The sequence below is a fragment of the Struthio camelus genome, chromosome 1 (genome assembly GCF_040807025.1).
Source record: "Struthio camelus isolate bStrCam1 chromosome 1, bStrCam1.hap1, whole genome shotgun sequence".
Lineage (NCBI taxonomy): Eukaryota > Metazoa > Chordata > Aves > Struthioniformes > Struthionidae > Struthio > Struthio camelus.
Genome location: NC_090942.1, coordinates 45,244,345 through 45,257,680, shown reverse-complemented (window position 1 = coordinate 45,257,680; position 13,336 = coordinate 45,244,345). Strand labels below are relative to the sequence as shown.

General features: G+C 36.1%; 1 protein-coding gene across 3 annotated transcripts in view; it reads left to right on the top strand.

The window, feature by feature from the left end:
• PPP1R12A (protein phosphatase 1 regulatory subunit 12A) overlaps nucleotides 1–13,336 on the top strand; it is a 134,505-nt gene that overhangs the window by 115,886 nt on the left and 5,283 nt on the right. For all 3 annotated transcript variants that reach the window (XM_068936358.1, XM_068936360.1, XM_068936359.1), the window contains 5 exons: nucleotides 696–712; nucleotides 2,555–2,696; nucleotides 3,384–3,488; nucleotides 4,439–4,486; nucleotides 9,583–9,633. In XM_068936358.1, the coding sequence (XP_068792459.1) occupies nucleotides 696–712; nucleotides 2,555–2,696; nucleotides 3,384–3,488; nucleotides 4,439–4,486; nucleotides 9,583–9,633 (363 nt within the window). The remainder of the gene's footprint in view (nucleotides 1–695; nucleotides 713–2,554; nucleotides 2,697–3,383; nucleotides 3,489–4,438; nucleotides 4,487–9,582; nucleotides 9,634–13,336) is intronic.

Sequence of the window (13,336 nt, the reverse complement as noted above, 5' to 3'; positions counted from 1 at the left end):
GACCACTCAGAAGGGGAAAAGGCTTATATGGTTGATATAGTGCATAGAGGATATTCCTTCATTCTTAAATTATCACTTTTAATTAAATTTTGTTCAGCAAGTAAGTATTCCTGTGTATTCCCCTGTAATTAGTGAATGAGTTAAAACAACATGAAGAATGGAATTACATAATTTAAATTCAGTCTGGTAAGTACTTTACGTTGCTGGAATAGTTGCTTATTCCCTATGAAGTTTAAACTGGAACGGTGATTTTGTAGCTTCTCTTATGTTATTTGAAGCTGAAGTCATTATTATATCAACCTTTCAAAACATTATCTCAACTATTACAAAAGAAGAAGAGGGAATAGGAAATTCAGCGAACGGTTCTGATGCCTTTGGATAACAAGCAGGCAAACTGTAAAACGTACCTACTGCTGAAATGACTCTAGTGTTTTAGACAGCCCAAACTTCTAGGGTGTAATGCTCGCTTCCTTGTAATTCATGTTTTGGCAAATACATTCCAGAACGTATTTCTTTTCCGTTCCAGACATAACAAAATGGAAGCTTGAAAATGGCGTTCAGATAGTAACATGGTGTCAAATAGCATTTGTACTTGAACATGAACCTGTTTGGCTGTACTTGTTTAAATTGTTATGTGTTTTTTTGAATTAAATTATTGACTTGATCTTTTTTTTCTTTACCCCTCCTCACCTCAGAGTGATAGCCTTTCAAGGTATGTGTGATTTAAACCATTTATTTTATTTAGAATTGTTACCCTTTTTTATTCGCATGTTTTGGCTTTTAAGTTCTTTATGTATAAATTCAGCTTAACCTTGATAGTGAATTGGGTTGAGTTTTGAAAGGTATTAATGACACTTAACATTTATATGGAGTATGATTGTAAAGCTACAGTACTGAATTTTTGTCCATGTGTGGGTGGGACCCTCGTAATATTGGGGGATGCGTTGGGCTACGTGTTGGTCGTGCACTGAAGGCAGGCTAGGCGTTTGTAGAACATGCTGGATACAGTCCCATTCCGTGCAAATTTTGCAGTATGAAGTCAGCATTTACAAAAAAGACAAGTGGTTCTTGTTGCCCCTCTTTTAGAATATCCTACTGAAATATTTCAAAGAAACCTCAAGAAAAGTACTGCAGCCTTTGAAAATCAGATTCCCTTAAGGTTTGTTGCAATAAAAATACAGAAATATTAATCATTTTTAAAAAAATGTTTGCATTTGTGCTGAGACCTTTGGAATTAATTACTGAATTTTTCTGTCTGATTGTACATGAGTCTGAGGTGCATCGCAGAGAAAATGCGTTCCTGTAGCACTACAGTATAGCAAAACAAAATTCAAACGAGCAATATTAATATTAGTCTGGTTGGTTTAGGCTTTTTGTTTCTTATCCTGCTGATATCGTCCAAAAGAAATTGGGTTTTACCAGAAAGCAAACTTCTACGGTTACCCCAAATAATGCTTATTTCTGTTAAATCATCTCTCTACAGCAGTTCTTCATTAAATATCAGTTTTGAGCATCTGTGCATTAGACCTCTCTTGAAGTAAGGCTTTAGTTTTCAAGTGCTGGATTCACCCTGAGTATCGTGTCTATGAGAATGCCATTCTAAACGGGAGAGAGCAAGTAAGCTGCATCTCTCTGCACTAGAAACGCTAAGAGACGGTGAAACGCCTGTCCTCGTTCGTATGGAGTATCTAACGTGCCGAAGGCTAGAACTGAAGATGATTGAACTATGAAGTAGTTTGATTGCAGTTGATTCTTTTCAGTTAAACTTATAGAATAGTACATGTATATTTATCCATTCTTGCTGTGATGTAGTATAAAGACAGATTTGTGCAAAGAGGGGGAATTCTGGTTTCCTCTCTCCCTTCATAAAATTGTTTTCCATGTGTGCTGAAAATCTACCAAATAGAACTACTACAGCACATAAATGAAGAATGACCAGCATGAAAACTTCAAATTTTAATTTAAAACTTTATTTATACAGGTTGTAATTTAGTGATGAAAAGGATAAAGACTTTCCTGACCTGCTTCTGTTGAAATGTTTGACTTGACAATAAATATTCTTGAAATCTCCTTGGTTTCTCTAATAAAGCAAAACAAAAAAAAACTTGGAGAATCCAACCTGGCTGATATTTTTGAAATGCCTTTTTAAAAGAGGCAAAACCCAACAAACTTCAATTAAAAAAATACTTTTTAAAAATAAATCTTCTTTCCTTTATAAATAAAGAATGGAAGCGTCCAAGCCAGTTTCAAGTCCTGTAATACTTGTAAATATTTTTTTGAATGAAATATTTTAATCCAAAGATTTCTGGGCATGAAAGGCAAACATTTACATGAAGTTAAACTCAGCAATTTGAAAACATACAGATAACCTTGAGGGAATGTAAAAACTTAATTTGCATCAAATTAGAGAAAAGACAATGGCTTAAATAAAATACATAATTACATAATTGTTTTTCAGTTGAAAAATGGCAAATTCAGAATCCCTGATACAGTGAGCGGCCTCGGTCTGAGTTATGTGTAAAAACAAAGATAAACAAAAACTTTTCTTTTACAGATATGATACAGGATCCCTCAGCATGTCTTCAGGTGACCGTTATGATTCAGTGCAGGGGCGATCTGGGCCACAGAGTTACCTTGAAGATCGAAAACCCTACTGCAGTAGACAAGATAAAGAAGATAGCACTGATTTTAAGAAGGTATCTGATCCAACAATTTTGATGTAAAAATAGAACTTTATTACTGTTTTATGATAAATTGTCTGGAAATAATCTCTTCCAATTGCACCACAAATCCTGCTTAAAGGAAGACAGCTGAATGGAGGAGCAGAACAACCATGCATTGGGGTAATACACATTACAAAACAGCTTTTAGTTTTTGCCATTTTCCCTTTAAGGACAAGGGGAAAACCTAAAGGAGCCAAAATACTTTTTTTTGTTGTTTGTTTGGTTTGTTTTAAAATGACAGATGCCATTCAACTATTTTTGTGGTTGATTGAATCATTAAAACTGCTTTACCCCTATGTGAAGTCATATTTGATATGTCTGCATGTATATTTAGATCTTGCTTCAGAATAGATGAGAAGTTTGTCAAAAGTTTACTGTGTTGTCTAATCAGTAGAAGTCTGAAGCGAAAAAGTGGCAAATGTTTTCTAAAGTGTAAGGTAAGTTGCGTGTTCCCTATGCAAAGCTGCATGTTTCAAGAGACGTTTGGTAGCAGGAAGGTAGTTCTTCAAAGTGTTTCCACTTCTAAACATCTTTAACCGATTTTTACTTTTTGGACTATTACTGTATTCTTTTTATATGCAGCTCAGTTATGGTTTTTAAACATTTCAACTAATCTCACTACAGAAAATGCATGTTTATTAAATGAATATTTTCTCTTAGCTTTATGAACAGATTCTAGCTGAAAATGAAAAACTGAAAGCACAGTTACATGATACCAACATGGAACTTACAGATCTTAAACTACAGTTGGAAAAGACCACTCAGGTTTGTATTAACCAAAAAAGACTTTCTCCAACAAAGTAGATGGCAAACTAGAAGCGCCTCAGGAAACTGGCTGCTGTTTCCTAGACATCAGTGTTATGTTTCCTATACAAAGATGGAGGAGAAATAGAGTACCTCTCACTGTTTCTAGAGAAGAAAGAGCAGAGGATTCTGGTCTTCAGCTGGGAACAAAATGTATGAGGCTGCCTGCTGCTTTTTTTTTTTTTTTTTTTTTTAGTAGTAGTGGTTCTTACCAGCATGTATCTGAAACTTCTTTGCAGGGTATGGAAAAAGACTTTCCACACTGTTAAGTTTATGTTCAAAATGTCAATCTGGATTGACTGATGAATTCATAAGCCTGCTGGCAGATTGGCATAACCTGCTGATTCTTCCTGGCTGGTTAGATAGCCTTATCTTATAGCTAAAGAGTAAATAGTGCACTCCACTTAGGTTACAGATAACTGCTCTCAGATAACGCTGCTGCATACAGTAATAGCAAGTATGTACACAGAACTGAAATTCTCCTTAAATTGCTGTAGAAAGTGTGTTTCCTATTCCCAGGTCACATCTGCCACAGTTTACCTGTGTGTGTACTTCAGTGTCTTCCGTATGCACCCTGTAAATATCAGTGAAGTACATTTAAAAATGTTTGTTTTGTAATGCTTTTAGATAGAAATACTGTTTTACTCCTATTTGTCAAAGGCTATGTAAAGAGATTAAATTACTTGGGGATAGTCACAGACGAAGTCCTTGGTAAATCCAGTTCATTCTTCTTTATTTTTATTTCAGTATTACTTCCCTGAATACGTTTTGAAATGCTTTTAAAGACATATGACCTCAGACAGAATACAGTAGTAGTTGCCTTAAGCTAAAACATTCTGACTGTATTGCTTTTCCTCAGTTTTATAATTTTCAGAACATGTCCCAGTGTCTTTATTAATTTTGTGTTTCAGAGACAAGAAAGATTTGCTGACAGATCACTCTTGGAAATGGAAAAAAGGGTGAGTTTCTGCCAAAAATTAAGTACTCTAATTCGAGCTTTGTTTTAATTTGTTTTGCAACTGATGGCTTGGATATATTTTAGTGAGAACAGAAGCCTGCCTTATAACGTGCATTTTTTTAGAAGATCTGGGGATTTTAGGATTCAAACTGGCAATAAATGTGAGATACTGTTGAGATGGAATTACTTTTAAGAATTGCTTCCAGATCACTTGTTGGTATGTGACAACTAGGTTCTGAATTGGATTGCTGGCCAGGATTCTGCCAGTTGTTCCATGTTGTCCCAGAGCAACGTTGAGCATATTCAGAGCGCCTCGTCTTCTAACGTTCGGAGACGTAAATTTCCTCAGAGCTTTCCAGAGGCGTGTGTGTCATTTTACCAATTACTACTGGTAATGAGGTAGCTGTTTCTATCCTATAGGCATCAGGCTTCAAACCAGTTAATGGTATAAGATTAAGCATAATATGCGTCTTGCATACTCTTGTCCTGCGACTCTTTCCAGAGGAAATATCCCACTGGAGGTGGGGGTGGGCAGGTAGAGAATTAAATTGGACAGGGCAGGAACAAGGGCATCAGGATCTGTTGACTGGGAGAGGGGGGTCGTGTAACAAATGGACATGTGAGATAGGCTATGGTATTTCATAAGTTAGACAATGATATTTTTAGGCTGCAGTTTCATGCTAGTTTAAAATCAGTGCCTATAAAAGTTTAGTTCTGCAACAGTTTACACAACTAAATTGGTGCTGTTGTGGTCCTGGCTTCCAGTATGTCCCTAGCCACGTGTTCCTTTCTCTCCCCGTGCTGATCTTAATGCTCACTTGTTCCTGGAGTGACACATTAGATAACTAAATGGGAGGACTTTGACAGTATATAAGTGATATGATATGCCTTAAACCTCACGTTCACTAGCCCTATAGGTTAGTTTTCCAGCATTTGAGGTTTAAAAACCAATGTTTCTATTATCTAGTAAGCAAACCAAAACCAGAGGAATTTTATAGGAGAGTATGGAGATGTAGAAATGCTCTCAGGCATATGTTTATCTTGGTAATCATTTCAGATAATTAGAGTGGCCTTTTAGCACCTATTTCTCCTTGATTTTCTTTTTGGCTTTTGTATCGTGCTGTAGGCAATGATTTCATCAGCAGAAAAGTTTCATCATCAGCTTTAATTGGTTTCTTGCTTGCTACACAAGTAGACATTTAAAATTATTTCATAGATGCAGTGACATCCATTGTTATATGGATTCCAAGCTGCAGTTTATTTAATACTGAATAGCTTGGCATTATTTCAGTTTTAAGTTACTACTTTGCTTTTTTCCAGAATAGGCTATCGCATGAGAGAGTTGGCTGTATTAGGAATTCTTGTACCTTTTTCTTGTAGGAGACGTGTAACCCAATAGCAAAATGTTTTTTAGAAATGTTACTTTTTCTAAAGTTATTACTACCAAAGCTAGCAGATAAAAAGATAAATAAAGTTAGTGATAATACTTTATGACTGAAAACTGAAGTACACAAGATATAGGAGACAGTCTGTGTCTTATAATTTCAAACGTAATTGTTTTCAGACAAGAATTTAAAACGGGAATTTAGTTGTGCTTGTGTTTTCCTTTATTTTATTCTAGCTTTTATTTAGAATAAAAGTTCTGATGCTATGAGTAATATTCAAAGCACTGAGAAAGAAGGAATAAAACTACTCTATGTAGTAGCATTTGGTTTGGACTTCAGTTCCTTCTTAACAGCTGTATCAGAGGAATGAGCTCAGAGACTGATGCAGCGTCAACAGTCCAATAGTCTTTCATGCTAACATTCTTGGTAACTAGATCACGTGAGTGATGACGTATGCGAGTATCTCTGAATAGGTTCCCTTCATGAGAAATTAAATTATTTATAATACAACATTGTTAAAATCTGGAGTTAGTTTCACTAACTCCAGTGAGTGAAGTGACTGAAGCAGGCTTCTCAGATGCTAGTCATCGATACCTGACCTCTAGAAATAAGCTTGCTAAATTCAGTTCATGTTGTTTGTGAGTCTTTAAGGATAATTTTAAAGACCTCTTTTTCATATGTGGTTTGTCAGGGTATAATTGTAAAAGGTAAGAACTTCAGTTTTATTTTAGTGAAGTCTTATACTTGGAAAATGTAAGACGTACATATAAAATAGAAAAATAGGGAAGGGGAAAGCAGTGAGAATAAATGTGGAGAAATAAAAGGCAGGACAGGCACAGCAGAGAAAAAGCTGAAGGCACCTATAGTGAGGTTTTCAGGTGGAAACATAGTTTCAGTAAAGAAGACAGAAAAATGTATTAAACCTATGTATTTTTAAATTTTACTACAGTGAATTTCTAAGCTTTGAATTTTATTTAAACATAGTCTTCAAAAGCAGGTTTCCGTGGTGTGATTTGTTGATGCTTCAACACTGTTTATTTGAAAACTGAGTACAAGAAGGCGGCTATTTGCATGGGTATAGGTGTACACATCTGATCACAGCTGCAAAATCCTAGTGATACATAGGCAAAAATAAGAGTTTCACTAACAACCTGTCCCACTGAAAAGTACATTAGAAGTGCTTTGTGGGATTTCATATGACATGGTAGTAGATCTCAAATTGCAAGGTTGGGATCTGGATCAGAATGGTAGGTACCTTTAACCAGCTTCCCCCAAATTTAGAATTTGTCATTTGGGAATTTGTGTTGGGGAGAGGAGGATTGTTTTGGTATTACTGAAAATACAAACAGATGTAGGTATATGCCTGTGTTTTACTTTTTAATAATTTTATAACGATAGGGTCCATTTTTCAGCTGAGTAAATCAGCGTACCTTGATCACACTATCAAGGCCATGGTTCCGACTTGTTTTGATAAATACAAATGAGATGTCTGGTATGCACTGAGAAACTGGCATGCACTTTTTCATCTTGAGGACAGCAAAGAAAACGTATTGTGTTCTTTTGTTGGTATGTCTCAAGCTAGCTAATAAAACAGAGTAAGCTGTTCAGGAAAAGGAGAAGTATAGCTTCATCTGTATTAGGGATTTTGCTGTTGGAAGTTCATTGCTGAGAGGGAATCTGGTGTGGGTGGTGTGTATGTGTGGTTTTTTGTTTTTGTTTTTTTTCGTTTTTTGCACTCCTAACAAATCTATTCTAGCAAAACCTGAGTGCAACATTTGCGAAATGGTGAAAGTTTGGGGGTATTTTGTGTTCTTACAGGATCCATGTATCATGTAATTCTGTTATCTGTGATTTGAATGGCCATTTGGAAATGAAAGGCTTTCTGAAAATCAGTTGATTGAAGGAACACAGACGAACGAATATAGTGTAGTGGCACAGTGGGTTTGTTCATGCATTAATGAAAGAGGCAAGTATTAGTACAACAGGTCTTGGGAAATTTTCCTAGTCACGTGAACTGTTCACTTTATCAAGAGGCTTACTAATCAGAATGTTACTTTTTAAAAAATAAATTATATGTCAAGGCCAGTCCATTTAAATGTTTCTTTTATATAACATAAAGTATATGAAGTTAATTAATTTAAATTCTTAGGCAAGCTGAATGTACCTAGTTAAACAAATGCATCAAAAGGACTTCAGAACGTCTATTAGTAACTACTGATTTTCTAAACATCTGAAACTTTCAGATTTTATTTGATCAATCATTCATCTCTTGGTAATTGCAGGAATTTTCAAATATTGCTTCATATAACTATGAGCACTGATAATATTATCCTGCAAAACTAGTAGGTAACTGATGCAATTGTAAGTAATGTAAGATGATGTGGGATTTTTGATAGTCACTTGCTTACTGCAGTTAACTCACTGGTACTTACTATGCCCATTACTATCAGTCAGTATCGTAGTTCGAGTTAAGAATTTTACCATAAAGTACAGTAAGAACTAACAACTGCAGTAATCTATTATTTTGCTAAATCTTTACATTAGTTTGTTGCTAAATAAGAAAATGTTGGGGAATAACTGCACTATGATTAAACTAAATTCAAATGATTTGTATCTGAAAGGTGACCGGCAAGAGTCAGTATCTACTGGGCGGTATGATCTAACCAAAGTTTTAAACACCTCAGTCAATGCTGCTTGCTGTTTGCATAACACCGTTGTATGCAGATGCATATGTACACTTTGCAATAATCTGTTGCTTTTGCCTTTCACACTTTGGAAAAATCTGAATGTAGACTACTGAATAACCGCAGCTGCTTTTAAATGAGACACACTGCATTGTTTGACACAAGGAAAGCAATCAAGCTATAAGCCCCTGAAGTCTATTGCATTAGCTATTGATCTGTCACATGTGTTGAAAATGAGGTTTAAACAAAATAGTACAACTTAACAAATATGGTAGTATGTCTGCACTGCAGACTGCAGCATAGTACAGAAAAACCTATGCTAATTCTAAATAAGCTAGTTTGGGTACTGTAATCTTTGTGATCAAAACAACCTGAAGTGCTCTACGAAGGCTAATTACTACTGCTTCTCAGGTAAAAAGAAAAAAAAAAAAGAAAAATATACTAGAAACGCAGAAAATATTCAGGAAACGTTTACTCAAGAAGCAGGTAGTTTTATGTGGCTAGATTTCTTTGGTACTCAGCTGAACCCATTTAATGTAAGTTTGGGTGTCTCTACACTACGTTGCAGTTTATAGTGTGGGCAGATCTGACTGAGCTGAGGCAGATGTTTCAGCAACGTTTGCTTGGATATGAAAGCTTATGCTTTTGTGCTTCTGTTTCTTTTAATGCTCTTGTTTGTTTCTGATCATTTTCTGCATTTCTTGTATATTAAGCTATTATGAAAATCTAGCTTACAGAAAAATAAACCCGAACAAGCAGTACTTATCAACTGTCTAAATCCGAGTAAAGGAAGGGGTGTTTTTAATAGGATTTGATGTAAATTTTAATAGCTCTCCCTCCTAAGTTATTAATAATCAATATTGTCAAATTTTCTACATATCACTGCCATCACAAGTTTCCTGTCCACACTGTGCTTCTGGTTGTATGATCTTTGAAACTTGAAGTATTTCACTATTATCACAGTATTTACAAGAAGTAATTTTTTTTAAAAATGGTGTTGTTCAATATTAACACATCTTTTGATTTAGGAAAGAAGAGCTCTAGAAAGAAGGATATCTGAAATGGAAGAGGAACTGAAAGTAAGTATTATCAAACTATAGACAACAAAGTATATGATTATGTCAGTGGCTGTAGTCAACATGTAGTCTGGCTATATTACTAGCAAGCCATAGGTGCATTTCACAATCACTCATCGCATGTAATTTGTACTGAGGTGGTTGTTCTGGCATAAGCAGTCATACACGTAGGATGTCTTGTTTTCTGAGACGGTGTTGAGACATGCACTTGTATAGCAGATTGGCTGACAAGAAATATTCAAAGATGTTTAGAGTGAAACATACCTTAATCAAATGAAGACAGAATTTCACTGTTTTCCATGTGACACTATATATTTTTTAACTTAAAAATTTTAACTATAGCATGTAATTCCATAGATAATTAGGCATTAAATATTACTTCAGCCTCCATGTCCTGATCTCTAAACCATGAATTAGAGAGGATGATGTTACCAATATCAAAAGAAAAACATTTATTTGTAAAGAGTGACTGGATTTCCATTTTTTTTTTCCCAACTATGTATGAACTGTATCCCAGGAGGAAAACACTTCTGTAATAAATTTCTGGTATATTTTTTTTTTTAATCCAGTCATGGTATGACTTTTCTCATTCCCTGGTTTACCACTGTTAAGCCCTCTGATAAGATTAAGATGACTGACAAACCTGGCAGTTTTGGTTTATGTTATACCCTGGGATATAACATTGGATGGGTCCAGCTGAACTGATAGAATTAAAATATAACTAGACATGTTTTGGAATGTGATGAGATAGAAAATGTTTTTGGACTCCATAATGTTAAAGGATGTTATCGTCACTGCTCTGAGATTTGATGTTTGTCATTGATTGATAAAGTTTCCTTGGAAGCTCGTTTTTGGGCTCCCTCTGGTGCTTGGAAACTGCATCAACTTCCAAATACTTTTCATTAAAATACACGCACTTCAGTTTTTCCTGATATAATTGATGCTGACAAGCAGATGTAAGCAGAAGGCAACGATGATGTCTCTAGCTACTTTGGATTCAGGCCAAGATAGTTTGCTGTAATGGAGGACACAGTCTGAGGTCCCTGAGGGGTCTTTAAAAGTGAAATATGTAGAAAACAAACTACAATATAGGAAAATAATTGTTTCTAAGAGTAGAAAACAGAATTGGAGCTCTTATCATCAACTTGTAAATTAGCGTTAGGGTTGACTGGGTTTGTGAGGAAAAATAAAGAATGAAAATAAATTGCCTTTTTCAAAGGCTTACTTTCAGTAAGCAATACATTCATGAAAGTTTTGAATTAAAGATTACTAGTTTACTAGTCTTTTTATAATTTGTTGTAGTGTCATGTAAAAGTATATGTTAAGCGTGTGATTATTTACAGACATTTGAACAGGAGATTTAGTTTGTGCAATTAGGATGTTAAGTAAAGAATTCCAGGAATAACTCTCATTGTTAATGTATCCTGAACTGTTTTGGAAAGCTGTGACTAATCACTGCTGGTTCTTAGATTACTTTTCAAGAATGTGCCACTTGTTTGATACTTTCTTTTCACAGTGAGTTATCTACTTCAAACAGGCGTCTCTCTTTTAAGTTTTCTTTCAATTCTGCTCATCTCTGGTTCTTTTGAACATAATATACATGTTTTTTTTTTTTTCTCTTGTTTTTCACTCCTATTTCTTTGATTCCTGCAGAACCTACAACAAATAAAGCAGATTCAGTCTTTGAGACACATAAATGAGCGACTGATGACTGAGAATAGGGCCTTGACCAGAGTGGTTGCCAAGCTCTCAGGGTCCTGTAGGCAACTGCGGTCTGTGGACTTGTAACTTCTTCCATCTCCTTTGTGTAGCCAGGCAGGTGTTGACATTCAGTGTGTGCTTGGGCAGAATTTCGCTATTAACAGCTGTGTGTTGGACACTGACTTGCTGCTCGAGGATGGAAGTGTGGCTAAAGCATGGTGTCCGATGTTCCAAATAGTTTCTTGTTGCAGATGTGTTGGTATGGTGTGGTATCATCCGTACTAGCACTGAAGCTTGTCATTTTGTACTCGAAGAGAAATTGGCAACGATTCAAGAGACCTTTGACTCGGCAACAATTTGAAGAGATTTGAGCTAGCACTAGCATACAGTGAAGTCACTCTCTTATTTTGATATGTATGTAAACTCTCAAATTGGTAGGTTTAACTCTAGTTTTCTAGCATAGAGAAATTAAGAATTGGCTGTCCTCTCTGCAGTATAATTAAAGTGCATAGAATTGAAACAAATCCAGTCTGAGCTAAAGAATGTCTGAGAAGTGGTCTCAGTACTGTGCATTTCTGAACAGTTGCCTTAGCAACTTTATTTTGTACATTGGTGTGTTTAGAGTTTAGAGGGGATCAAAGTCTTTATTTTTTTCAAAAACGTATCACAGATTTCTAGTCAATTAATATTTTCCTTTATGAACTTCCTGTGGTTCTGGACAATCCTTATTTTTTTCTAAGAGGATTCGGACTAAGCTTAAAATACCCAGTTTTAGCACTGATTTGAAGGTTATTAATTTGTATTACTGTACGCGTAGGCATTCCAACTGTGGACCAGAATCCTATCAGACAAAGGTGATACAGACAGACACACAAAAAATGCCCCTACTGCTGTAAATGTGTCACATTGCTTACTGGGTCATCCAGTTCAGTCTCTTCCAGTTAAAGGCATGAATTTTGTTGCCTTTAGTGCATATTGGAGGGCTGTTCCAGAAAACCACTGACGGCTCAAACATCTGTAATGAACAAAATGTCGTTTCATTGCAGACCAAATCCATTAGCCTTTCTTCCTCTTACTTGGTCATAATTGTGTTGGGTGGAAGTTTCAGTGCGCTTTTAAGATCTGTAGGTGAAAAGAAAATAATTTTCCTTCTGCACAGTGACTCTTGCTAAACTGCTTCTCCCCCTAGCCTTCCCTCTTAGAAGCAGAGATGAGTATATATTTTTTGCATTCTGCTCACAGGGTCAGATCTCAGGTTTTCCCCACTAAGAGGCATGGAATAAATAGAAGGTTTATCCTTTGGTTTCATGTCTTCCTGAAGTCAATCTAACAGTAGGATGTGGAAAGGTTGTTCCTGGTCCAGGCCCTGTATTCCTGACCTTGTATTTAGGCTTGCTGAGTGAGTAAGATCTGCTCACTGACCTGGCTAAAAACAAATCCCTTGATTAGTTACCTTTCTTGCTCCATCTCGCCCTATAGCTGCCGTGTCACTAAACCTAACGCACAGAAAGCAGCAGGAGCATGTTGCTGCAGGGGAAGGGAGAACTGCCCCTTCAGGGCTGCCTGTCTTGCATCGGCTTCAGCTAACAATGTGGTTTTCCAACACAATGGAGCTAATCCAGTGACTGTTGCCCACAGCCACGTGTTCCTTCCATCTTATTTGTGCTAGCACTGGCATTCCTCTAACCGTGGTGAGCCAGTTCAGGGTGTCACACCACAGACAACCATTCAGTGTTTCTTTTTGTAGGGGGAGTTTTCAAAGCCAGATCATAATGGAGTTTGAGAAGCTGTGGTAGCAAATGGAAAGCAATGGAAACGCAGCAAGACACTTGACATTACCTCTTTAGGTGGTAGCTTAGCCATTACAGTGTGGCTGGTTAATCTGAACAGGTACCCTAACAGTTCATGAGGTTTTTTTTTTTTTATAACCTTAACGCTTTCACAGTGGTTTTGTATATTAAAAACTGTTAAATCCTACAGCGAACACAGACGTTATTATTACTGC